Source organism: Nannospalax galili, unplaced genomic scaffold (genome assembly GCF_000622305.1).
Source record: "Nannospalax galili isolate Female #2095 unplaced genomic scaffold, S.galili_v1.0 scaffold1812, whole genome shotgun sequence".
NCBI lineage: Eukaryota > Metazoa > Chordata > Mammalia > Rodentia > Spalacidae > Nannospalax > Nannospalax galili.
This window is the reverse complement of record NW_008331838.1, coordinates 353,393-380,479: the sequence shown is the minus strand read 5'-3', so window position 1 is coordinate 380,479 and position 27,087 is coordinate 353,393. Positions and strand designations below refer to the sequence as shown.

The following is a 27,087-nucleotide window of genomic DNA, read 5'->3' as shown; positions in this document are numbered from 1 at the left end:
GTTAGCAGGACACCAGGGAAGCCTCTGTGAGGGTTAAACCAGCCTGAGATACTTAGACAAGCCTCAGAACAGCAGAGTGCATTGATGTGTCACTTCTGGGACCCTTATGTGCAGAATACAAAGGTCTTCGCATGTGGAACTCATCCACAAGTCTGACAGCCCCCATCAGACTACTTCCTGTCTAGGGCCAGGCTGCTGTCCCAATTCTTCCCCACAGCCACACCCAGGGTGGTAATTACCAGCCTTCCCATAGATGAGTCCAAATCCTGAGATGCTAGTGGGCTTGAAGCTGGTGTTCCACCCCCAGCTCCCTTACCAGGCATCTTCTGAGTTGGAGTGGCTGTCTGTTGGTAGGCAGGTCAGGCTGCCCATGGCAGGGTGGGCAGACCTGGATTGTTTCTGGAAAGGCCTGTGACATTACTGGAACCTTGAGCCGGAGGTGCCGGTGACACACACGGCTCAGTGCTTTGGTGAGGGCTTTTGGCACTAAGTGGCATTGGTGGCCAAGAGGGGCCCCACAGTGAAGACAGAGCCCACCCCATCTGCATCGTCTGAATCAGAACTCTGGTTTCTCACTTGGGTTCAGAAGGCACTGTGTTCCTCCTACTGCTCACAGAATAACATCCAGTTCCTGGGTCTGCCACGTGGCCAATCGGTCCAGGAGCCAGGACATCAGACCAGAAGAGGTCAAGGGACTCCCCCCAGAGGGTCCAAGTCACTGGGGAACCGGGGCGTCCCCAGGCCCTCCTTTCAGCCGACAGATGGTCATAGGGGTCAGGCTGCTAGACAGAGGTGAGAAGAGGGGTCGGAGTGTGCCCGAGAAGGGGGTCTCTGGGAAGATAAACAACAGCGACCCATCTGTGGCACTATAGAACGAGAGGTGACCAGCCTCATAGTCCAGAAAGATCCCCACGCGCCTGGGTGGGTCCCGGAGTGGGGAGAAGGCCCGCTCGGTGGAGTTATAGAAACTACCCAGGAACACCAGGATCCAGAACCCGTTGCCAGCGGACAGCTCCCCCATCTCCTTCCGGTTGACATTCTCTCTGCACACACCAAGTGCCCAGCTGGTGCGGTCCCCCACCTCCACCTCCCAGTAGTGGCGGCCAGAGGTGAAGCGCTCCTGACCCAGCACGCAAGGGCCAGGGTCGAATCGCTCAGGACTGTCGGGCAGGGCCTGCCGCTGGTCACCACGTTGCACGCTCCTGTAGTCCTCAGAGAGGACCAGCTCCGGGTTGGCAGTTTCTGGGTCCAGGGTCATGTCCCCTGTGGAAAGGCTTGGGGTCAACCAGATTGCTGGCCCACACCAGCTCCCACCTGCTTGGCGCATTAATCAAACCCTCCCTCCCCAGCAGTCCATGTTGGTGTTTGCTGGAGCCTCATCCTCTTACAAGGCTTACCGGAGCAACTGCTCCTAGTGGAGAGCTTTCCCTCCCTGGGAAAACACCCAGCTCTAGTTGGAACTCAAATCAGCCCTGCATCAACCTCAGATAACAAAAGGTCATCTCATGTAGCCCAGGCTGGTCTTGAACTTACTATGTAGCTGAGGACAACCTTGAAGTTCTGCCATCCTGCCTCCCACCTCCTGCCACTGTGTCCTATATTTGTTCTTTCTTTCCATCGCCAGTGAAGCTGGTGAGTTTTGGTCCCAGCTGTACCTTGGGTTCCCCTGCATTCTAAAGGCTCCCAGGGCAAGAAACCTTCTCAGAAGGGGTTATGTGGCTATCTCCTCCCAGACCACGGTCCAGGTGCATTCTGGTCTATCTACCTCTGAGTCTGATGTGACCCATAGATAGACTCGACCAGAACCAAGGGCAGCAGTCCCCTGGAGGACCAGCACTCAGCAAGTCTTTCCCTAGCTCCTGAGGAAGGCCTCAGAGTTTCCCAATAGTGGCCTTGACTCATCACAAGGGTACTCCCCCTCTACTTCACACCTGAGTTTATGCTACTGAGGTGGCCCAGGTGGGGCCTGCTGATGACCTCAGGATAGGGCTGGTCACCATAGACCAACCATGGGGCAAAGGGTTGGAATTTCAACCCCATCCTCTAAGGAAGGGAGATGGGCCAGAGGTTGAGTTTGCTCATCGTGCTTATAGAATGGAACCTCTCTAAAAGCTAACAGGCAAGGTTCTGGTGGACTCTGGAGCTGGAGAACCCATCAAAGTGCCAGGAGGGTTGTGCCCTGCGAGCCCATCCTCCAATCTTGCCAGAGCATCTCTTCCTCAGCTGTGTCTTTCATAATAAACTGTTAGCAGTAAGTGAAGTACCCCTTCAATTTTGTGAGCCATTTTGGCAAATTATCTGATGTGAGAAAGGGGTTATGGGAACTTTTGATTAAGAGTAGAGGGCCAGGGGGCTGGAGAGATGGCGCAGTGGTTTAGAGCACTGGTTGTTCTTGCAGAGCACCCAGCTTCAATCCCCAGCACCCACATTGCAGCTAACAACCGTCTGGAACTCCAGTTCCAGGGGATCCCACATCCTCTTATGACCTCCGTTAGCACTGCATGGCACAGGTGTAATTACATACATGCAGGCAATACACTCAAACACATAAAATAAAAAATAAAAAATTTAGGGGGACAGAAATATGGGTGCCCATGGGTCTCGTAAGTGGTATCTGAAGTGGGGCAGTCTTGCGGGGCTGAGCTTGTTGGAAAACTGCTTGGTTTAGAAAATACGCACACAAGGTGACATGTCAATGCAGAGGAAGGTTTGCCAAGAAGGCCCGAGTCTGGAACTGCTGCCCCATGGCACCCAGTCCACTATAAGGCCTGGGGCTCTTGACAGTGCAGCTCCCAGGGTTGCACACCCACCTCGGAACTTCCGCAGGGTCTCCACCAGCCCGGGGACCCGGCACACGGTCCTCAGTTCCATGGGCACCACCTCTGGAGGCTGTAGTTTCACATCCTGTACCCTACAGATGACAGCTCAGCTTCATGCTCTGGGCTGGCAGCTGAGCCCCGCCCACACCCTACCCACCTGCCAGGATCATACCTGCACAGGGCGTCCTTAATGTCCTGTAGGAAGGAGAAAGTGTACACTTAGAACCAACACTTGTCACCTGGTCCTGGGGCCCCTCCCCACGCCCCAGAACAAGCTCCTTCTTGTTCCAGGCCCTTCCAGAACCATGTGGCAGAAACACACAGGTGGGGAGGTCTCCTAATGCGGTGGTCAGACCCAGCCCTTCCTCTCCCTCACAGCAGGCAGGGCACTTGGGCACTGGCTACTCTGTTCATAGAGCCCCAAGTAGACCCCCCCACCACCATCATTCTCAGGAATAGGACAGCCTGTGTCCCAGCCTCCTGAATGGGGTCGTGCTATATAGGAATGTTTCCACCTCACAGGGTACCAGCTGGTGTTTTCCTGCCCCTTTAATGCCCACAGGTGCCCCAGGTCTGCCCATGCCTAGATGTTTGCCTTCCTGTCTCCCCATCTGATCAGAATCTTACTCAGTATTAGTTAAAATAGGTCCCTCTCATCTAAACTATTTTAAGATACAGTCAACTGTTAAAAATCATTATTAGGGAGCTGGGGAGATGGCTCAGAGGTTAAGAGTGTCTACTGTTCTTTCAGAGAAACTGAGTTCAATTCTTAGCACCTATGGCGGGTGGCTCACAAGCACCTGTAACTCGAGCTCTAGGGGATCTGATACCTCTGGTACCCATGGGCACCTGTACTCATGTGCACAGGCACACAGACATACACATCATTAACAGTTTTTTAAAAAATTTAATTATTTTTATGGGTATGAGTATATTGCCTGCATGTGTGTAAGTGTACCCGTGTAATGCCCGAGGAGGTCAGAAGAAGACGTTGGATCCCTTGGAAGTTAAGCATAACCGATAGCCACCATGTGGGTGCTGGGAATTGAACCCGAGTCCTCTGCAAGAGCAGCCAATGCTTTTTTTGGGTGGGGGGTCCTTTTTGAGACAGGGTCTCCCTGTAGCCCCTGCTGGCCTGGAATTCCCTATGTAGACCAGGCTAGCCTGGAACTCACAGAGATCCACCTGCCTCTGTCTCCCAAGTGCTGGAATTAAAGGTGTGCATCACCACATTCAGCTCAGCCAGTGCTCTTAACCGCTAAGCCATCTCTCCTGCCCCAAAATAAAAAAATAAAGTCATTATTAGATACCTTTTTACCAGTTGTTGGTCAGGCAGGCCACGGAGGTAACCAACTGCTTTTTCAGTGGGTTTGAGACCTGCTACATAGAAGGGAATTCACAGGCCCTGGAGGCAGGGGGTGAGCTATAGATACCTAGTATACTGTTGTTTTACTAAACAGACATTTGTCCAAATTATCTTCTAAATATTTATTGTTTATTCACATAGGTTAGAGGTGCGCTCAAACCTGGCCAGAGAAGCTTCTTTTTGCAGTGGGCAGCAGTTAACGTTGACTCATAACGAGTCAAAGTACTGTGAATAAGTGCCTGTTGAATGCTTAGTTCTAAATGGGACATCTGTATCTACATCTAAATCCCCCAAAGGCTCAGGAAACACTGTAGATGTGGAAAGGATATAAGAGCTGGAGATTGGAAAGCAGTGCTATGAAATACCGTCTTCTGGACGTGATGGGACCACTACACTCACGAACTCCCAGCAGCTGTGGTTACCTGCAGATCAAGCCAGTAAGTCCAGCACAGGTTAGGAAGCGGGTACAGTAGGGCTCCATCCCTAGCTGAGGAGCTATTCACACTGAAGGCCAATGGGGGAGGGGAATCACTTTTATTCTGGGGTGTAGTTGCTGGTACATACACATGTAGGCTACACTGATTGGACTGAGCTCTAAAAAAAGAGGGTAAGAAGGTTGGAGAGGCAATGTTGGGAGGTATTGGGGGAGTGGACATGATCAAGCTACATCACTATATACTTGAGGGGCTGGGGAGATGGCTCAGTGGTTAAGAGCACTGACTGCTCTTGCAGAGGACCCGGGTTCGATTCCCAGCACCCACATGGCGGCTGACAACCACCTGTAATGTAACTCCACTTCCAGGGGGTCCGACGCCCTCTTCTGACCTCTGCAGGCATTGCACGACACAGGTACACATACGCCTGCAGGCAATACACTCATACACATAAAATTTAAAAAAAATTTTTTTAATTAAAAAAAGATATAGATGAATGATTAAAAAATTTTAATCACTTATTAGTGTTAAGTTCTATTGTAAGCACTAATGTTCATTTTCCTGTAAACAAGCAAAGATATTGGAAATGGGCTCTTTACTCCATAACTGGCAGCTACTGGATTTGCCCTTGCGGCCCTCTGCAAAAGGACTGTCCATCAAACAGGAAGCTGGTGACCACATGCCAGCATAGCATTCCGGATGCCTAGGGATCGGACTATCACAGTTTCTGAAGGCACAGCCTCAGCATGAACGGTGGGAAACAGCTTATAACAGGTTTCTGCAGCCACCTCCACCTAGGACAAAAGGAGCACCTCCGGGTGGGCCAGCAGGGGACTATGACTGTAGCTAGGAGGCAAAGCTGTGACTGGTATAGATAGCTGGCAGGGTGACAGCCTGTCTACTCCTCTGGTGTCCCAGCATTAGGCTCAACTAAGGATTCCCTCCAGTGGTCTCCTCTCACCTAATTTGGTGGTGCAGGCTGAGCTGATAAGATCCCCAAAGTAACAGCAGACACAGTAGATGCAGCTGTGCCTTCTACAGGTCTACAGGGCAGGAAGGGAGCAGAAGCAGAGCCAGCAAGCAAGGCGAGAGCTGTGGTTGAAGGTGAGGTGTCGGAAAGTTCCAGAGAGCTGCCAAATCTTCAGAAACAAGGGTCTGAAATCCTGGGCCTGATAGAAGCTGACACACCATCTGCTTCAGGCCTGGGGAGTCTCCACTCCCTATTCCCAAAGAGCTGTAGCCCTTGGGTCCAAGAATCCTGATGGCCAAGGCCCACACCAGGACACTACGGAGCACCATGTGCTGCTGCTCTACTGTGACTCATTCCTGCCAAACACCCAGGGAAATGAAAGACCAGCACCCAAAGAGCTCCCCGTCGACCAGGATTTCTATCTCAATAGCGCAGCCTCTGATCAGTTGATGGGTAGCGGGATTGGAGTCTTAGAAGAAAGAGGACCCAGAGTCTCAGAGGAGTGATGGGTAAAGACAGGGGAGAAGACAGCTGCCTGCAAACCAGGAGAGAGGCCTCCAGAGACACCAGCTGCTATGGTCTGGCTGTGGCAACTGTCCTCCAAGAGTCTATGTGTTAGAAATTTGGTCCCTGTGAAAAATGTTATGAGGTGGTATGAACTTAAGAGGTGGGGCCTAAAAGGTCTGTGGAAATCTTACCCTAGGAAGGGATTAACACAGTTCACAGGGAACCCAATTAGTTTCACGACAGTTTTTAAGCATAGGCTGGCCCTTTCCTATCCTCTGCCCCTCCTGTCTCACCAGGCAACCTTCTTCTTACAGCCCTTATACTGTGATGCCATCACCATATGACCCAGCCAAGGGAGCCCCCATCCAACCTGGCACCCTGCTGTTTAGACATCCAGCCTCCAAAACTATGAACTAAACAAATTTCTTTATAAAATATCCAGTCTTGGGGTTGGAGAGATGGCTCAGTGGTTAACAGCACTGGCTGTTCTGGCAGAAGACTTGGGTTCGAATCCCAGCACCCACATGGCAGCTAACAACTGCCTGTAACTCCAGTTTCAGGGGATCCAACAGCCTCTTCTGTCCTCCTCAGGCATTGTACGACATGGGTGTACTTACCTACAGTATGCAGGCAATACACACATACACATAAAAAATAAAAATAATAATAAAACAAACAAAAAACAGTCTTGAGTATTTTACAGCAACAGAGCAAATTAACATAGCAATCCTAGACTTCTAACCTCTGTACATAAGGAAATAAGGGTCTGTGTTCAAGGTAGCCACCTGTGGTAGCCTATATGACAGCAGAGCTGAGGGACACACACAGTTTATTGAGAAGGCAGTTTATCCTACAAGGCTTGGTCTTTTTGCCAGGACAGAAAGAGATAAACAAGACAGTCCCTGCCAAGGGAGGAGGCCCTGGCAGGGATGACTGAATTTGCAAATTGTTGATTCTGTCTGGGGTACAATGGGTCACAGAGGCCTCAAAAGGGAGGGTTCTGAAGCCGAAGGTGAACTCACTAGCAGACCTAGGGGAGACACGAGACACAGAGCCCTGTCCCCGTGGGCCAAGCATCCTGGAAATGCCATCCTTTGCTATTTTCCCCAGGGTAGGTGAAATATCTGTCCCCTTACCATTTGGACATAGGTCTTTGTGTGTAGGTGTGCTGGTGGCCACATAGCCTGAGGCAGGACAAGGTCTTCCAGGCTGAGGTGAGGGGCAGGCTTGGCCTCCAGGGTAAGGAAGTGGCCTCCTTGGACTGTTTAGAAAGATCACTGTGTGCTAAGGAGCATGTCTACCTACCAGGAAAGCCTAAGGGGATGGAGGTGGGGGACCGCCAGCACTCAAGGGCTGGTTCAAAGCCACCCAGCCCTCACCTCTGAGTGGCACTTGCCGAGGAGGCTATGGGTGACTCTCCCCGGCAACAGGCCCAGACCTGAAGCAGAGGGTGTAGACCCACCCTGCCTCGCTCCTCCCACCTCACCCTAGCCAACAAGTAGTTCACAGGGACAGTGCAGGGGTACACACCTCCCCTGCATGCAAGCAAGGGCTCTCTCAGCTTTCCAGCTGGACCAAAGTTTGGTGAAAGGGGGGCCAGGGGCAGGAAGGACAAAGAGGAGCAGGAGATAGTGTGGCTACAAGTGGGGGACAGGGTGCAGACACAGGTGTGGCAGCCGGCAGCCTGCGGTGAAATGTGGGTGGACGGCTGGAGCAATGTCCCCTCCTCACAGAAGTGTCTCAGCTAAGAATCCAAATCTGGTGCTCACACTGACGACCTGTACTCCCATTTCCTGGTCACCCCTTCTTCCTAAAACTTTCCTGGTGTTTTGGTTTCCTGTAGCACAGGGAGCAATAACGGCTAACCGGACTGTACCGTATCAAAGATTTTGATGCACTATAAGATAGGTTTAGGTTTTCCTTTTTTGATGTGTAGCCCAATGCATTTCACTAGCACTGTTTACAAGAACACGGGCAACTTACCAGTGGCCACACCACTAAAAAACAGTCTCTCCCTCCCCAGCAACCATTGACTACATATAACTCTTCAGAGAGGGTGGGGCTTTGTGAGCCCCTCTGCCAGAAGCAAGGATTTGAATGGACAGAGTACTAAGAAATGACAAAGATCAGGTGAGCTGGGCGCAGTGGCACACACCTTTAGTCCCAGCACTCAGGAAGCAGAGGCAGGTGGATTTGTCAGTTTCAGGCCAGCCTGGTCTACATGGCAAATTCCAGGTCAGCCAATGTTACATAGTGAGGCCCTTTCTCAAAACAAAATAAAAAACACCTCAGATGAGCTACGGTATGCCAGCGACGTTGATTTAACCAGTGTGCAGATTACACACAGGCACTGAGACATCACACCGTATTCCAGAAACAGTTTGTTACCTGTCAGTTAAACACACAAAACATACCCCTATTACCACATCCCAGGGCTTCTCCTCACCTCCAAAGGCCAGTGGCCCGGCTTTACTGACACAGTCCTGCCTCCATTCCTCTCTGCCTCCCTAACCCTCCCTCCAGGTGTTCACAGAGCCATTCCTGGCAACAGGCTCTAATCATCTGAAGCCTGACAAGGGCTAGAGTCAGAGTTAAAGTCCCTAGGTGCCTCTTTCCAGTGTACCACCTGCTAGGAAAAGCCCCAGCTGTATACCCAGCACCTGGGCCCCAGAGGGAACACACTGTCTCTGCCCTACATGGAAGACAAGCACCAGTGCCCCGAGTCTACACCACACCAGGTACATGGCATGGGAAAAAGGCTCACATAAAACACCTGAGCCCCTAAGGAAGGGTCACAGTGGACCCCACACCCTATATGCGGCCTCTCAACAGTCACCTCATCTTATCAATGTCTACTAAGCAGGTGGGGAGACTGAGGCTCCAAACCATGGAAGCACCTTAGAACTGACGGCCATACTCTTTGGGGTCATCTGGCCTGTCTTGAGGCAGAGGGTAAGGGCGTCCAAGTGTTCTGCTTTGGGGAAACACCAAGGGAGGCCTAGGTCCAGGGAAGACCAGGGCTGGAGTCCATACTTGGGTGAAAACGCTCAAAAAATAATGGGAGGTGGGCTGGGGGACCTGCTAGTTTGAATGTCCTCACCAAGACATGCATCAAATTTAACCCCTACTGAAGGCTATAGGAGGCGGGACCTTTCTGGATGACAACACAAACCAATGGAGATGGGACCCTGTGAAGATGCTTGGGCATCTGGGGTAAGTGGAAAATAGGGAGTGTGGACCGACACGCTGACAGGGTTGGGGTGGAAGTCCTACAGAGACCTGTCAGGGGTCCAGGTGTGAGCAGATAACTGAGGGCAGCCAGGAGGGACAAGAACAGGAGGGTACCCAGAGCTAAGCACACCACAGTCTGCTCTTCCGATTGGTACAGGCTGAGCCACGTCCAGTCTGCTGCATCCACTGAGAACAGCAGCCGTGGTCAGCCTGTGAAAATGGGAGGCTGCATGCAAGGACTGAATGCTTTGGCTCCTCCATATGCCAACATCTGCACCTGCAGATTCAGCCAACTGTGGATTGGAAGTTTTCAGGGGAAAAAAATGACATCTGTACTAAATGTGTGATTTTTTCCCCCTTTCTTGTTATTCCCTAAATACAGCAGTGTATCTGGTATCTCAGGTCAGCTGGGGATGATTTTTAAAATATTACTTCTTTTATGTACATGTATGAGTGCATTGCCTGCATATAGGTAGGTGCACCTGTGTGTACAAAGCCCACGGAGGTCACAAGAGGGCATCAGATCCTCTGGAACTGGAGTTAGCCACCATGTAGGGGCTGGGAATCAAACCCAGGTCCTCTGCAAAAGCAGCCAGTGCTCTGAGCCATTTCTCCAGCCCCAGTTGAGGGTGATTTAACGGAGACAGAAGATGTGCCTAGGTGATGTGCAAATACTGCACCACTCTATTTAAGGCACTGGGGCATCCTGCACTGGGGACCTTCTGGGAGCTGGCACCAATTTCCGTGGACACCAAAGACCATGTCTTTCATTCATACTGAGTGTGGGGGGCAGAACACTGGGATACCCTTCCTGGCTGCAGCTACTGTCTACAGGTGAGAAGGGCAGGCCAGGCCCTCTGCAGTCTGTTCCAGACAAGCTTTGTCAATGCTGAGCTATTTCATTCTGCACCATCTTCCATTTATCTCCAACATGGGGCACAGGTGCAACACACCAGGTGTCAGTGTGGCCAGTGGGGGAGGCAGAGAGGTGTGAAGCGCAGCTGGGACAGGGGATATAACACATGTCTTAGGGCAGCCCTGCAGCAGTGGCGGAGGGGTACCCCTATGTGTCCAGCACCGGGGCAGGGGAGCACCGTGGTCCTCCAGGATGCTTCACTCCGCTCACCTGCAGTAACCCCAGCGCCGGCAGCTGGCAGCGGCCCTCGAGCTCCGAGATGAGGGCAGCCAGCTGAGTGCTCTGCTGGCCCAGCCTCGCGGCACCTTCTCGAAGTCTAGGCAGCACCTCCAGCTCTTCCTCCTCCAGCTTCTGCAGTAGCTGCTGCTCCTCCTCTGCCAGCAGGCGGCGCAGCCGCTCAAACTCACCCAACACATTCTGCCGCTGGCTCTCCACCATCTTCTGCTAAGCAGGAGAGGGATAGGTGGTGTGCTGACCCAGACTGACCACCTGGGGCTGCCCACACCCGAAATCCACCACTCTAAGCTAGTTGGACACTTGGAGCTGCCTAGACCCCAACAGCCCCACCCCTAAGGCTGCCCACACACCTACTCTGCCACTTGGGCTACCCAGATACATAGTTGATAGTTCTGGGCTGTCCACAACCCAAAACCACCCCTAGTGCTACTAGGATACAGCCCCAGCCCTGGAGCCACCCAGATTGCCAATCTACCACCTGTGGCTACCTGACTCAAGTCCTAGGACCACCCATATTTAACACCTGCCACCCAGGCCCCAAGGTACCAGCCAGTCCTAGCTGCCACCCCATAGCTAGCAGATTAAATCTATCCCAAAGCCAGCCAGACCCCAAACCTATACTGCCAAAGTCCAACATCTCCCTGACCCCTAACCCAACTACATGTGGTCTTTCCACACCTGGCTTGTTCCTGATCCCCAAATCCATCTCTGGGGCCCCTCAGGTCTTGTTCCTCAAATGTACCACTAAAGCATGCAACAGGATAGGCACTTGGGGGGCAGAATACCACCCTGGTATCTGGTCTTGGTCTCTCCCCGCTTCCCTCCCACATACACATCCTGGCCTGACCATAGGGGGTTTCAGTTAGCCCAGCCTGGCACCCACCTCCGGACTGGCTGTCCCCTTTCCCCCAGGACCCAGCACCTGCCTGCCACAAGGCACAGGTCTCCTCTGCCTGAGCTTGGAACAGCAGCGCATCCTCCATTTGTCTCCGCAGGTGCTCCAGGGACTTCTCCAGCCTTCCCTGGAGGGGTGGAGACCAGGGGCTGCCATGAGAACACACTTTTCAGCAGACCCTCACCTCAAACTCTTCCCACTGGGCTACTCAAAATTTGTCCGGACAGTGGTGGGATACAATGCCTCCAACTGGCAGCTGCCCTCCGGGTGGGCAGCGTCCTCAACTCACCAAATGCCACAGGTTTCTTTTTCTCATGTGGGGCCTTACTTCCAGTTCTCAGCCCCGCTGCCCTCCTCGGGCTCTGCTCACCTCTGCAGAGCCCCAGATGGCCCTGCCTGCTCTGCATGTCCAGGCTCCTTCAACAGGTCATATCCATCAAGCTGGCCCAGAAGACAACCAGCTCTCCTCTCTGTAAGTCACTGCCTCCTTCTCCTTCTACCCGTAGTCACAAGGGTCCACAGCAAGTCAGAGGCTAAGGCCTGAATATCCATCTCCAAGAATCTGCAGGCTGAATACCCAAGCCCCTGATAACAGGCTGGGCTTTTGGAAGGTGGTTGGGTCATAAAAGTAAGGCCCCATGGATGGACTAGTGCCCTTGTAGAAGGGATCCCATAGAGCCCCTGCTCCTTCCTCCGTGGGGACACAGCAAAGGAACCAGGAAGCAACCCTCACCACATATGCCTTGACTCCCAGGACTGTGTATGTGAAGACCGGGCAGGACATGTACTATGGCAGCCCAGTCTAGAGCTCTGACTTCGCATCCTACCTTCTCTCCAAGCCCCGGAGTCTGCAGGTTCACCATAATGTACCCTGGAATGGACAGTAACTGCACTGCTCTGCCCTGGTCCAGTTTCCCATTTCCATCTCTCCAGTTTTGTATACCACAGAATGTCAAGCATTCCTATCAACAGGCAGACAGACTGAAGGGGCCCCGTGCTCGAGTTGCCCACCAGGGTCTCCAGGCCCGTACCACTGCACCTCTCCACACCCCAGCTTCACTGCTACCTTCACCCATGTTCTAGATGGACCGAGGTGCTGGGGAGTTAAGTCTGCCCAGGGAGCAGGGTTGGAACCTAGCTGCCTGCCTTGCTTAGCTCCCATACAGGCTATGGTAGAAGTCTCAGCCTGTCCCAGATGCTGCCCACTGAAAATTCAAGGCTGGCTCCTGTTACTCGGTTCCATCATCATGTACACCCCCAGTCCAGCACCTTCTAAGCTCTGCCTGCGACTAGATGTAAAGTGGCAACACACGTCCACCTTGGCAAAGACCTAAAGTTTTAGTTACATAAGAGCCTCTATAACTGGCAAGGCCATAATGTAGGCTTCCTACCTGGGTATGGTGGGAGCTGGGACCCCAGGGGCACTGGGACAGGCCTGAGCGCTCCCCTCAACTCCCTGTTCCCTGTCCTATGTGAACTTTTCTTGCATCTCTCTGGTTCTACCTGACACGAGCCTGAGAAATGGAGGCTGTCCTTTCCAGGTACCACTCACTCATGACCCCAGGGCCACACAAAGAGAGTGCTTATCAGCAGAGCCATGAGGCCAGCATGGCCTGGGGACTCCTATCTGGGCTTTGGTGAGTGAAGGAACAGTTTCTTGCAGATCCACTGGCCCTAGATAAAAGTCATCTGCTGGGGCATTTCTTAGTGCCCAGGCCCAGATGGGCCTGTGTGTTATGAGGATCACACCGAGGTGAGGGCAACTGAACAGATGCAGGTACAGAAGTGCTCTAAAGGCAGAGAGCATCAGTTCTGCAGGAGGGAAACCTTCCTCCCTGCTGTCAGCATCGCCATCTATTTCCTAGTCACAGTCCTCAGCCCAGATCAGGAAGTTCAACCTCCCTTCTTTCTGTAACCCTTTCCTGCAACTCAGTACCCTGTGTAAAAGCCCCAGAGTAACCGTTTCTCTAGGTTTTTCTTTTTTCTTCTGAAGCCCCAGGCAGGAGAAATTTAACATATTAATAGAGCTGTGACTTTTCTCCTGCTCTGTCAGTTTAATTTTAAATTCAGACAACGAACCTAACAGCAGAGAGAAAAAGGGTTTTCTTCCTTTGTGGTAGGAAAGGCTTAAAGATATCCGGCCACAGTTTATCATGTTGGCTGAAGAGAGCTGCAGGACCCTCTCTGCAAGACACATGGTACCGGAAGCCTAACCCCCAGGGATGCTTGGCCTATAAGCTCAGGGATGTGGCTCCTGCGAGCTAAAATCCAAAGCCAAGAAGGCTTGGTGTCAGATTTATTCTGAGGTTCCAGTTCATACTAGGATGGGAACATACTGGCTCAGGATCAACTCTGACATCAGTCCAAACTGTAGATCCCAAAAGCTTCTCTGGTGATACACACACCTGGCCACGACAGGAAATACAAGTTTTTAAAAAGAGGGCTGGGGGGCTGGAGAGATGGCTCAGCGGTTAAGAACACTGGTGGTTCTTTCCAAAGACCAGGGTTCGAATCCCAGCACCCACATGGCGGCTAACAACTGTCCGTAACTCCAGTTCCAGGGGACCTGACAGCCTCTTCTGACCTTCGTGGGCATTGCACCACACGGGTAAACGTACCTACATGCAGGCAATACACACACACACATAAAATAAAAATAAAAAATAAAAAGAGGGCTGGAGTAGGGTGTGGTGGCCCATACCTTTAATCTAAGCATTCCGATCTGTGAGATCGAGGCCAGACTGGTCTACATAGCGGGTTCCAGGCCAGCTAGGACTACAGCAAGACCCTGTCTCTAAATATTTAAGAAAATTTAAGAGGGCTGGGGATGAAGCTCAGTGGTAGTGCGATTGCCCAACATGTGTCAACTCTGGGTTCAACCCTGATCCCGAGTGACCCAAGTCCCCTGGCCGGGGCATCAAGACCCAGTTCCTCAGCTATCTTGTAACTTACTACCCCCACCCTGGCTTCGACCCCAGCTCCCCCCACCCAGCCAAAACTGCCACCCACCACCCAGCTTCTCCAGAATACCTGTGCACCCCGATCCTTCTCACAGGATCAACTGTGACCCAAACTCCCTCATCTCAGGTGGTACAGACTGTGTCCTCACTCCGAGAGGGAGTTAGGCAGCGCCCGGAACATCCCCCTTGCACCGGGCTGGGAATGCCACCCAGCGCTCAGTTTCCCCAGCACGCCGGCACATCCCCTCCAAGCAGAACAGGTTGCGCGGGGCGCCACGCACCTTGAGGTCCTCGGCCGCGTCCTGCAGCGGGCGCACCCGGTGCGCCCAGTGTTCCGAGCGCTCGCAGGAGGCGCACAGCAGGCTGAGGTCGTCGCCGCAGAAGGCGGCCAGCGGCTCGCGGTGCGCCGCGCACACGCCCTGCGGGACTGGCGACGGCGGGTGCAGGCGCCGAGCCATCTCTGCCATCTTGGCGAGCGGGCGGTTGGGCCGCAGGTTCCTCTGCGCCGACAGCTCGCGGCACTCGGGGCAAGCGTACGGGCCCTCGGGTTGGCCCCAGCAGCGCCGGATGCACTCCCGGCAGAAGTTGTGGCCGCAGTCTGTCATTACCGGGTCGGTGAAGTAGTCGAGGCAGATGGCGCAGGTGGCCTCCTCCTGGAGGTTGGTGGACAAGTCTGGAGCGGCCATGGCGGGGACGCAGCGGGGAAGGTGGCACTATAGACCCGGTTCTGCGGGGACTCGAGGGCTACGGGCGCCCCGGGTGGCAAGGTGCAGCTCTCGGGTGCGGGGAGTAGGGCGCACCCGCTCCGAAGTCGCGAGAGTTCAGGCCTCTAGATGGTGGGGACGCGGGGCGCACGGTTCCCAGGTTCCCGCAGGAAGAGGAACCGCGGCGGAAGCAGGAAGAGGTGGTTTTTTTTTTTTTTTTTTGGAACCACCCGCTTTTGCCTCGGGTTGGTCGCTGCCTGTCACGCGGCCCAGGGGTGGGACCGAATTGGAGCGCGTTCTCGCGGTGTGTCCCTGTTCTTTCCCTGCGCCTCCAGTACCGCCCGCCGCAGATTCGGGGCGGTCTGGGGTCCCGTGATCGGTTTTGTGGCCCTGCTGGAGTTGGGGAAGGGTTACCGGGGAATACTGAGGCGCACGGATGACCCCAAGGAACGACCCAAGCCAGAGGCCAGGGAGCCCCGCGCTGCTTCCCAGTGAAACCTTCACTTTGAGCCTGCGGCCGGCGAGCACTGCAGGATGGAGGTCCCTTAGACGGGGCATTGCCATCTCGAAGGACTTGCCCGAGTGATGAGGGACGGGAAATGGGACGTGGTCATGGGGCCCAGATGCTCACAGTGGGAACCTCTTTGGAAGCGCGTATTGTGCCAGTGCACCCCTCTCGCTTTGTTATGGGGCGTTAGCCTGAAATCCTGGGGTGCTGGTGACTTACGGGGTTCTTGGAGAGCGTGTTAGGAAAGGGTGCCCAAGAAAGAAGACTGTGGCCCTCCCACATTACCTTAACAAGGCTGGAGGAGGTGGGGCCCCATTTCTCCACATGAAGGACGGCCAGAGGAGGGCACTAGGAACCCTGGACTTGGCAAGCTTGGGGGTAGGGGCAAAGCTAACAAGACAGGACACCAACTGCCTGGTGAGCACGTATATATTTAGAAATCAGCCTACTCCGAAATGAGTCTTCCCACAGTTCCCTCTAGCATCTACCAAGAGTCCGTTCACATTTGAGCGCTTTAATCGAGACTGTATTTCGGGAAGCTGCCCTGCCCGCATAGGGAGGAAGCCTGGCAGCAGGTGGCCGCAGTGGGTGAAGCGCCCTGCCTTCTGGGGAGCCCGGGCACGCCCAGCATCTGTGCCCTCGTCCCACGCCGCTATCCCTTCACCCACATGGTCACTGTGGAGATGACCATCTGGCCCGATTTGGGAGCCCCCAGGCAGAAGAAGGGCAGCAGGGGTCCCGGGAAGGCTGCCTGGGAGTAACTGTGCAAGTGGGACCCGTCATTCACACTGTAGGACACCTCCCCCGCCTGGAAGTCCAGGAAGATGCCCATGTGGCTGGGAGGCTCGGTCAGCGTGACTGGGGTGGAGCCGGGCATCAGGGACAAGTGCGTCTTCCCCTTGGACAGCTGCACCACCCAGAAGCCGTTTTCCGGGGACTTGGGTACCCTGTCCTTGCGGCTCACGTTGTCTCTGCACACGCCCACGGCCCAGAGCGTATCCCCGATGAGGTTCACGCCCACTTCCCAGTGGAGCGGAAAAGCTCTTCTACCCCACATCGAAGGGAAAGGCCACGAAGCGGTCCTTGCTGTTGGGCGTGCCGCCCTCTGGCGGGACGCTCAGGTAGCGCCGCTGGCGGCTCTCGTACAGGAGGAGGTAGGGGTCCGCTGACAGGGGGTCCGGCACTACATCTGCTGCAGAGGGCCCGGGTGGACAGAGGAGAAAAGTGGAAGCTATTCAAGGTCAAAGGAAGAAGGGCTGGAACCCTCAAGATGGGGTGGGGGAGGGGGCCAAATGGCCTTTTTCCATGTCTACCCAAAGCCTCCCCTCTCCAGTTCCAGCTGAGAACTGGGATTACCTAAGGATTCCACGCTGAGGCAATGGGGCTAAAGGGGACAAACAGTCCAACAGATGGACAGACTAGGAAAGTCATTCACACGACCAGACTGACCATTCAATAACTGGATAGCAAGTACCGTTTAAGATACTCCTCCCCAGCTGGTCAGCTCTGGTTCTGTGTGACATCCTGGTAGAGCACTGCCCAGAGAGCAGGGTCAGGATCTGAGCCCCACAACCCTACTTACCTTGGAAGCTTTGCAGCACCTCAATCTGTCCAGGAACTCTGCACACTGTCTTGATAGCCATGGGGAGGGAGCCTCTCCTTCCTCCAGGGAACATGAACTCATGTCCCCTCTGACCCTCCCTCACCCACCTCTTCCACTACCTCTCCCGAGGGGGGTACCTGGTCAAGGTGTCCTTTATATCCTGCAAACGACAGGGAGGGGTGTTGAGCTGGCCCTGCTCCTCAGCTTCAGAGCCACCTCTGTTTCCACAACTCTAGGACAGTCCCTTCCCCAAAATCAGCTTCACACTCTCCCTAAATCTTTCACTCCCACCAGGGGACCCTACGCACCCTCTCAGTCCAGGGTCACAAGCCTGAGGGCTGCTGGTCAGTGGAGAGGAGGAAGTTCTGAGGAGGCTGAAGGGCCTGGGAAGCCTGCCCAACACTGTTTTCAGCAGTTGAAATGGAACCCTGGCCTGCTAGACGAGCACTCTACCACTGAGCTACGCCCATAGCTCTTTGCCCAGCACTTCCATCCCTTTGAAGCAAGTAAGCCACAGATGCAGGAGTCCTTATATATGCTGTGCTTTTATCTGTGTGTGCACACCTGTGAGACTGTTTATGAATTGGGCACAGTAAAATGCTAGTAATAACTAATAATGCACTATAATGAATCTGTGCTCATCGTACATCTGACAACCTCAGCACAACTTAAATAGAGCTTTTTCTTTAAAGGAAGCTGCTTATAGCTTCTTTTTGGCATGTCAAAATTACAGGCTTTCCTGCAACTGTGCCTTGGGGATATTACTGAGTAAATGAGGTTCCCTTGAGCACAGTAGGTTTGATAGCCAAGACAGTTTCTGGTGATAGGGTACACTGGACAAATGAGGTGATTCACACCCTGGGTAGAGTTTTATCATGCTTCTCAGAACAGCATGCAGTTTAAAACTTAAGGATGGCTCACTTCTGGATTTCTCCAATATATTCAGGCTGAGTATAACTGAAGCCTGTCAGTCAGGAAGAGAAGCTAAGGAGGGCAGGGTCTGAATTTCCTCTTTTGTCTCAGGCAGCTGAAGACCCAGTTAGGGTTCATGGAGCTGTGGAGAAATAAAGGTGAGGGATGTGGTGGGCACAGCTTGGGGAGGAGAGGGCTTGGGATAACAGTCCAGGAGAATGATGGTGAAGAAGTCAGTCTGGCTGGCCTTCCACCATGAGACTTTCTCCAGAAGCTGAGCAGTCGGTGGGACCATGCTCTGGAACTCTCAGAGCTCTGGGCCAAACCAAACCTCTTTGTTTTATTTTTATTAAGCTTATTTATTTATTTTTATTTTGGCGTTGGGGAAGCATGTGTGGAGGTCAGAGGACACCTTGTGTAAATGGGTTTTCTTCTACCATGTGAGTCCTAAGGATCCACTCAGGTTGTCGGGCTTCGTAGCTGGCGCCTTCACCTGCTGAGCCATCTCACAGGCCCAAATCTCTTTCTTTATAAAATTACCTAGTCCTGGGGCTGAAGAGTTGGCTCAGTGGTAAGAGCACTGACTGCTCTTGCAGAGAACCCGGGTTCAAGTCCCAGCACCCACATGATGGCTAACAACCATCCTAACTCCAGTTCCAGAGGATCCAATACCCTTTTCTGACCTCCACGGGTATTGCATGACATGAGTGCACCTACATGCAGGCAATACACTCATGCACGTAAAATAAAAATAATAAATATTTTTAAAAAACCTACCTAGTCCTGGGTATTCTGAGAGAGAATCAGAGAATGGCCTAAAACAACCATAGTTTTGCTTTCCAGAGCATAATCCTAACACAGGTACCTCATGTAGGTGGCCTGCCAGAGCCTCCTGCTCATGAGCACATATCAATCAGTAGGTGAGGCCTGAAAGACTAAATAGCCTTTCCACCCAGAGGGTCAGGAAACTACCTCAGTGAGTGTGGATGGCTACTTTTTATTTATTTTGGGTTTTGGAAGTAGGGGGTGGGGAGGGAGGGAACAAGATCACACGATGTAGCCCTGGCTAGCCTTGAACTCAGAGGTCTGCCAGCCTCTTGAGTACTGGGATCAAAGGTGTGTACCACCACACCTGGCTGGGCTGCTTTTTAATAGAAGACAGGCTGTAATCCTACATTAGGATGATGAGGGCAAAACCCACAGGGCGTAGAACCTACCCACGGTGATGCTTTGAGGGAGACACTTGCTTCAGTTCTGCAAGTATGCACCTGAGGCTTTTTGGAGTAGATACCTATAACGTTCGCTGGCCCACTCCCATTCTCAGGAATGCTTTCCCCTTCTTAATAAACTGTCTCTATTTCTGTTCATCACACACACGTGTGCGCACACACACACACGCACACACACACACACACACACACACACACACACACACACACACACACACACACACACACACCCCTCACTGGCAACATGAGATGTTTGCTGTCAAGCACTAGGATGCGATGAGGTGATCTACAAGTGTCAGCCCAGCCCAACCCTGCCTGTGTTTGTTCTCCAGGGTCCTGGCTCCTACACCCTCAGGCCCCATCTCAAGATAGCTTACACAGGTATGTGGCAGCACACAGCAAAACTCAAGGACACCAAATGCCACTACCCCCTCCAGCCTCACCTACAGCATCTGGAGGGGCTCCTGCTGGCTCTGTTCCTCCAGCTGCAGCAGCAGGCGGTCCAGGGAGCGGCTCTGGTGGTCCAGGGAGGCCTTGTCCTGCAGCTTCCCCGCGGTCTCCTCTTCCTCCTCCTTCAGGACCTGGAGGAGCCTGCGTTCTTCCTCCATCAGGAACAGGACCACCTCTGGAACTCCTCCAGGATGCGTTCCCTTCTCTCCTTCACGATGTTGTAGGAGGAGTGGGGAGTGGGGAGCTGAGGGTCCCCACCTGGCTCTCAGGAGGCTGGCTTCCTTCCAGTCCAGGTTGCCACACAACTCCCCTGGACTCTTGCCAGTCTAGAAATCTCTGGCCAAACTGGGAACTTTAGCTGGGAACCAGCACCTTTGACAGAGACCCCCACAGCCTTCCTGGTGTACTCCACTAAGCCCTGAGTGGCAGCATCCATACCCCCAAATGCCTGTGTGTCCTGGTATGGGTGGGCTCAGAACATGTCATCTCAAAGGAGCCACAGACATGCTATAAGGAAGGATGGGGGCCCCAAAAGACCAGGCTAATGTCAGATTGGAGTCACCCATGTCTCCAAAACTGTTGATCAGAACTGAGAGATCAGAATGTCAGCAGCAACAGCCAAACTTCCAAAGCTTCTCCTCCTCTCTCCCTTCCTTTTCTTGTGTGTGTCTGTGTGTGTGTGTGTGTGTGTGTGTGTGTCTGTGTCTGTGTGTGTGTGTGTGTGTGTGTGTGTGTGTGTTATGTACTTGTCAGTCTTTCTGTTCTTTTGAGACAGGGTTTTCCTCTGTAGCCCTTCCTGGTCTGGAGCTGCCTATGTAGTCTAGGCTGATCTTGAACTTCCAAAGAGCTTGCTTCTGTCTCCTGAGTGTTGGGCTCTAAGGTATGCACCAACATGCCCAAGCCCGCCCACTCACCCTGTAGTGAACAGGAACAGAAAATCAGTCCTTGCCCAGCAGCACCACAAGATGACCTGGTGTACAGGAACTGAAGCCCCTTACCCCCGACATAGGAGTTACTGGAAGCCATCAAAGGCACCTCCTATCACAGATGAGTATGGACATGGACACGCAGACGGACAGGAGACCCCAGCAATGGGCACCCACCTGCCACTCGGTTAAAATCTGTTTTTCTGTGGCTTGCAACCTCTCTGTCTTCACCATCTCCTCTTGAAGGTACCCTATGTCCACCTCCAACTTCAGCTGCAGGACACATAAACCACAGGCCTTGGGTCAGTGGATCCTCTGCCTCTGCCTGCATCTGGAGTATGGTTGCTGAAGTCGCACTGACCCCAGAGACACTTTTAAAGAAGAGTGGGGAATCACACACACCTCAGAACGGATCACTTCAGCAGTAAAGCATTTAGAATTTAACACCCCACATGGACAAATGAGCTTGGGCCAGAAGAACTAATGACAGAGGATTCCAGCCTCCCACTTAGGTGGCCATGCCAGACCAAGCGCCCGAGTTGGATCCAGCCCATCAGGTGACCAGGGACAGAACTTTGTTGGCCCAGGCTTTTGAAGTCAGATCACTGTAATGTATATTATATTACTAAATTGTCTCATGTTGTTTGGGCTAACTGAAAAGTCTGTCCTGGGGAGCAGGGTTCCCACCCCCCAATTTCAGACCCAAATATGTTTGCCTCAAAATCTCCTCCGAAGGCCCCTTGTCCAGGGATGAGCGGCCTTTCACCAACTGTGACAGGGACGGAGAGGACAAAACAGCCTGAGTGAAAACATCCCTCCATAGAGAAAGCCTAGAAGGTAAACCATTTCCAATATCATTATTGTTTATCTCATGATATGAAATGCCTATAGTGGGAAGGGAGCCATCAGAAGCTCAGCCATGGACCGAAAGCTCAGAAGATTCCAGCTGTCGGCCTCAGCTTCCCCAGATGACTTCTGCTGGGTGTTGCAATCCCGATTTGATGATATCTTTGCCCTCAATTGAGCTGCTCCAGGCAGCTATACTATAAACTCCTGATCTGATGATGTTTTACTTTCTAGCTGGGGCCTCTTTATACTACTATTTTTTTTAACTTTTGCTTCCTTTATACTTACTAAGTCCATTCATTTGAAACCAAAAGCATAGCTGATATAGATTGTTCTCGGGCCTGTACTGTACAGACGCACATTTTTCCTGGATGCAAAGGGTATGTCCGTTGGGGTTCAGTCCCCGACCTACACATACCTATTCCTATGTATAAGAAATAAAATCTGATGGTTCCTTTTCAAAACAAAAGTATCTTGAGTCGGCTTAGGTCCAGCTACAGATGAACAAGAAACATTGGGTCTCTGCTGGAAGCCTGCTACCTTCACCCAAACTCTTCACCCAGCTACCTCTGCCCCAAACTGAAATGAGGGGGCAGCGTGGAGACCACCTTGACTGCTGAACTCCCCCTTCCAGCTCTGACCTGGGCTCACTGGCCCCTGGTCATACTTCCATAGTGCTGACCAAGGCTCCTGTCCCCCGGACACATGTCCCCCTGCCCCACAATCACCTTATACTCCCGTGCACCCTCATCCACAACAGCACCTCAGGCAGCCGGTGCTCCTGGGCCTCTCTGCAGACCACGCAGATAGGGCTGTGGTCAGCCTTGCAGAACAGTTTAAGGGGCTCCTGGTGCACCTGGCACAGGTCTTGCTTCTGCAGCCCAGGGTGCTGGTGTGCCATTTCAGCCACCTTGGTCAGGAGGCGGTTGGGCCTCAGGTTCCTCTGAGGGGACAGCTCCCTGCACTCAGGGCAGGGGAAGGACCCTCTCTGCTTCTTCTTCCTCTTCTTGCTCTCCCCCTTTTCCCAGCTCACCTGGATGCACTCGTGGCGGAAGTTGTGACCGCGGGCTGTCATGACTGGGTCTGTGAAGTAGTTCAGGCAGATGGAACATGTGGCCTCCTCTTGCAACCTCTGGCAAGTTCCACAGCATCCATGGCCCCTGGGGAGATGCAAAGCAAGGGTTTCCACTGTAACTCCTATGGCTGGGTCTTGGAACTGGTGCTCCTGCTGGTTCCCTGGCTGTGAGCCCCGCTGGCTTCCTCTGTCGCCCTTCACAGACAAGGACACAAGCTGGTGTCAGACCTCTGACCAAATGCTAGCCAGGCCCCCGAATCCTGTCTGCCAAGCCTGGACTTGGCCCCTAGTTTGGCTAGCTACAGGCACCTCCCGTGCCCGCTGGAGCCCCAGCTGTTTTGCTACTGTTGGAACCAAGCTCCACCACTGCCCTGGGGCCACACTTCTACCCCAAAAGGCTGGAAGCGAGTCAAGTGTCAGAATACATTTTCTTTAACAAAACCCTGGTACAAACAAAGTTAAAGAGAACTTAGAGAAGAATGGAGATTCTTTCAATTAAGGTGTGATGCACACAACACACTGCGTGCATTTGGACATGAGAACACCAAACACAAAGCCAGGGGCTACAGTGCAGACACAGGTACACACATACAGGGCTATATGTATACACATCCACAGAAACATGCACACATACAGAAGCTACAAGCAGACACATGCAGGCTCATGTACACATAAGCATACTATACATACAAGTTGGCATACAGGTAGACACATGCAAAACAAACACATGCATGTTCACAAACACACACAAAACCACATACACAGAAAACATACCACACAGGACAGGCCATGTGAATACACAGGTACTATGCAGGCAAACACATGTGAACAGGCACACATGTAAACATGCCTGCACAGACACAGGTGCATAAACACATGTCATGCGGTCCCTCTGGAGATGAATACTGCCACCTCATCCAGCAGAGACCCAGGCTTCACCTTGTTCCCAAGGTCCTTCTTGAGACTTGAGGATTGAACCTCAGGTCTCAACTCTGAGTGCCTCTTCCTGCTCCCTCTTAATCCTTAGAGCCCAGGCACCTTTGCTGTTGGGGAGTGGGTACCATGACTTCACCAGAGCGTCTGTGAGCAGAGCACAGAGCATTAGCTCTCCCCGGATCTCAAGGGCCCGAAGGGGTGCAATGCTTAGAGTGCACAGCGGCCCGTTTGGACAGGGTGGCGGGGGTCTGGCTCATCTGGAGTCGTCCTCAGCGCTCCTGGGCACTGAGGGCTCATCCAGGAGACGCACGTAGTAAGTGACCCACGACTGAAGTCTACAGCTCCCAAGTGTGACCCTCCCTGGGGACAGGACGGCTGGCGTAGGTGGGAGGACGCTGAGAACGAGGGCAGGGGAACCCCTGGGGTCCTGGCCCAGGCGCTGCAGTAGGGTGGTCTCTGGGGGCGACTACTCCCAGGGCCGGAGCGTTGCACTGCTCCGGGTGCCGGGGCCAGGTGCGCCGTGTGAGTCCTGGGAGGGGCCGAAGGGGCTCCGAGCAGAGGGGCTTTGTGGCGTCAGCGCGCGCAGGCGGGCGGCCGGGAGGAGGGGGCGCGGGGCGGGGCGGGGCGCGGCCTGCAGCTTAGCGGCGGCGCCTCCCGGGCCCGAGGTTGGGTCTGCGGGAGGGGCGGGGACCGAGGAGGGAGGGGACAGAAGCGGCCCGGCTGGCCGGGGGTGGGGCCCTGCAGGAAGAGGGAGGAGATGGAGCCGGCTCAGAGGTGGGGCTTGCGGCGTCAGGGCCCGGAAAAGGGGAAGGAGGAGGTTCAGCTGGAGGCCGGTGGGCAGGGGCCTCCGGGCCTGGGGTTGGGGTCCTGCCAGGGGCGCTGGGCTGAGAAGTTTGCTGAGGTCGAGGGAGGCTGAGAAGGGGTGACTCACGCAGGGGCGGCCCCCCTTAGGATGAGGGAGGGAGGCGAAGGGGAGTGGGTGAGAGGAGGGGGTCATGTATGAAAGGGCTCTGGGTCGGGGAGCCCCACCTCTACCCGCCCAGTCCAGGGAGGAAGAAGCGGGTGGCGTGGCTGGAAAGCAGGGGAAGTTAGGGTTTCGTCTGTGGAGCGTCGGTAGCACAGGCTGGGCAGGAGCTCCTGCCGGGCTCAGCCTCAGCTTCCCCAGGCGTGCACCACCGTCGGGTTCCCAGGTGGCTTTGATGCAAACTGACCGGGCAGGTGAAGCCGAGGCTGGGGTACAGGGAAGAGGAAGAGGCAGGGACCAGGGCCCTGGAAGCGTGCCATCCCCGGGACTGCAGCCGGGCTCTGTGTAGACTGGCTGCAGCGTGCTCTGGACAGTCTCTTCTCTGGCACGAGCCAGGACCTGCCATTCAGCCCGTGTGCCGCGGGCCGTGGGAAGCCAGTGGACCCCTGGAGAGGAATGGCCGCTGGTTGCTGGTTCCACCGAGACTCCCCTCCCCTGCCCCGCCGTATGTGCTTCCTTCCTAAGGGATTCTGGGTTCAGGGTTTACTTCCGTTTGGAAAACAACATCACAAAAATTTTAAATGAATAAAAACCCAGCCAAACAGAGGTATCAGCACCAAACGAACTGCCCTTTTCAACTGCTCAGATAGCATCTTGCTGATCTTGCTAACTGCTGGGGTGTGAAAGTCAGTTAATCCCCGAGGCCCGGCTGCCCTGCAGCGGGCAGGGCACAGGGCTGGAGGGCAGCACTTGTGGAGTTGGATGTAGGGAGAGTTCAACTACATTTGACATTCAGTTTTGGTACTTTCCTACCCAGCTGTGGAATCTGGTGTTGGAAGGGGCTCTGGCATTACATGGTCCACTCACCCTGCTCAAGTAGAATGCTTTTTGCAACATTCTGGCTGAGACATATACTGGTCTATGTCAGGAATCTGGTGGAAATAACATGTCAAATGTTTGCAGCCCACAGCTTCTAGCCTTGGCTACTGGTTTTGTTGTGTTTTTTGTTTCTTTTAATTTAAAAAATCATTTATTTTTATGAGTGTTTTGCTTGCCTGTAAGTAAACACACCTGTGTTATGCAATGCCCACAGAGGTCAGAAGAGGGCATCCTATCCCCTGGAACTGGAGTTATGGATGGTTGTTAGCCACCATATGGGTGCTGAGACTTCAGTCGTGGTCCTCTGGAAGAGCAGCCAGTGCTCTTAACCTCTGAGCATCTCTCCGGGTCTTTTGTTGTTTTTACTTTTGAAAGAATGTGCAGATAACAAAGTGTTATAGTTTGGTTTCTGTTGCTATGATAAACACCATGACCACAGCTACCTGGGGAAGAAAGGGTTTATTTGGCTAAGGTCACAGTCCATGGAGGGAAGCCAAGGCAGGAACCTGGAGGCAGGAACTGAAGCAGAGACCATGGAGGAACGCTGCATATCTGCTTGCTCCCCCTGGCTTGCTCAGTCCCCTTATTCAGTCCAGGCCCACCTGCCTGGGGATGGCACTGCCCACAGTGAACTGGGTCCTCCTACATCAATTAGCAATTAAGAAAACACCTCACAGACATAGCCACAGGCCAGCCCAATGCAAGAAGTCCCTCAGTTGAGGTTCCCTCTTCCCAGATACGTCTAGGTCTGTGCAAGTCAACCCCACACCTGACCTGAGTCCTCACTCCCTGACCACTAGGTCATCCATGCCTCAACATTTCTTGCAGGCTGGGTCCTCGGGCTGAACAAATAGCATAATTCTTTTAAATTTAGTTTAAAAAAGTGGATTTGAACTCAGAGGACACCCCATCCCTTTAGATATTGCTTGGAACCATCTGTCTCCTGGAACTGTGCTGAAGGAACTCTCTTGCTGGAACTCTGTCCCTGGAACTGTGTCCTCAAGCCCAGCTCCAAAATGGTATCTCCAGCTTCCTTGTCATAAAGTTCCAAGTTTTTCAGGGGTTGAAAGAAAAGACTAATACTTAATGTTTCTTACAGTGACTAAGGAAGATGGGTCTTGGGCTTCTGGGGGGACTATTACATATACGGGAAAACCAAGGTGCGTACGTGCTGCCTAGGAGACCTGGGGACCCATATCTGGTGATACAGTTGTTCTCTTTCCTGTGCAGGTTGGGGAGTAGGTTTGTAGCTGGAAATTCCTTTTACACAAAGGAAATCTATGCCCTGATTTCAGAACAAGGAGCAGGCACAGCCCTTCTGCGTTTGTCACTATGCCAACTATGCATGTGAGGCTGACATCCTCCTGGTCCCATGTCTCCTGGGGTTTTGTGCAAAGTGCTGTCACTCTGAGGGCAGCTTATGGCTCCGTCATCTAGACCCTTGCCAGATGGTTCCAGACCATTCAGAGTATGGTCTTTGATAGCCGAGCTTTCAGTTTCTAATGGAGATTTTTGATATGTCGCAAATAAAAGGAAAATAACGTGTTAATAGAGAGAACGGCGGCTAGACAGCAAAATATCACCAAATCAAGCACGCACAAACATCCAGGAGAAAGAACTAGGGAAACCCTGATGAAGCTGTCACGCTGGAGTGTGTGTGTGTGTGTGTGTGTGTGTGTGTGTGTGTGTGTGTGTGTGATGAACGCCAGGGCGTGGGTGT

General features: G+C 53.3%; 2 protein-coding genes across 2 annotated transcripts; both read right to left on the bottom strand.

Annotated features, from left to right (window-relative positions):
• Positions 1–219: 219 nt before the first annotated feature.
• Trim11 (tripartite motif containing 11) lies at positions 220–15,234 on the bottom strand. The gene is made up of 6 exons (XM_008827025.3): positions 14,617–15,234; positions 11,407–11,502; positions 10,454–10,684; positions 2,992–3,014; positions 2,811–2,911; positions 220–1,263 (listed from the first exon to the last, which is right to left on the bottom strand). The coding sequence occupies exons 1-6, from the start codon at positions 15,019–15,021 to the stop codon at positions 716–718; spliced, it is 1,404 nt and encodes a 467-aa protein (XP_008825247.1). The 5' UTR covers positions 15,022–15,234; the 3' UTR covers positions 220–715.
• A 683-nt stretch (positions 15,235–15,917) lies between these two features.
• Trim17 (tripartite motif containing 17) lies at positions 15,918–22,668 on the bottom strand. Its single transcript, XM_029560583.1, is given in 10 exon segments — positions 15,918–16,578; positions 16,580–16,739; positions 17,130–17,206; positions 17,288–17,310; positions 19,735–19,916; positions 19,919–19,960; positions 20,844–20,940; positions 22,242–22,270; positions 22,273–22,647; positions 22,650–22,668. Coding segments are annotated over 10 exon segments (1,383 nt in total). The 3' UTR covers positions 15,918–16,199.
• Positions 22,669–27,087: the final 4,419 nt, after the last annotated feature.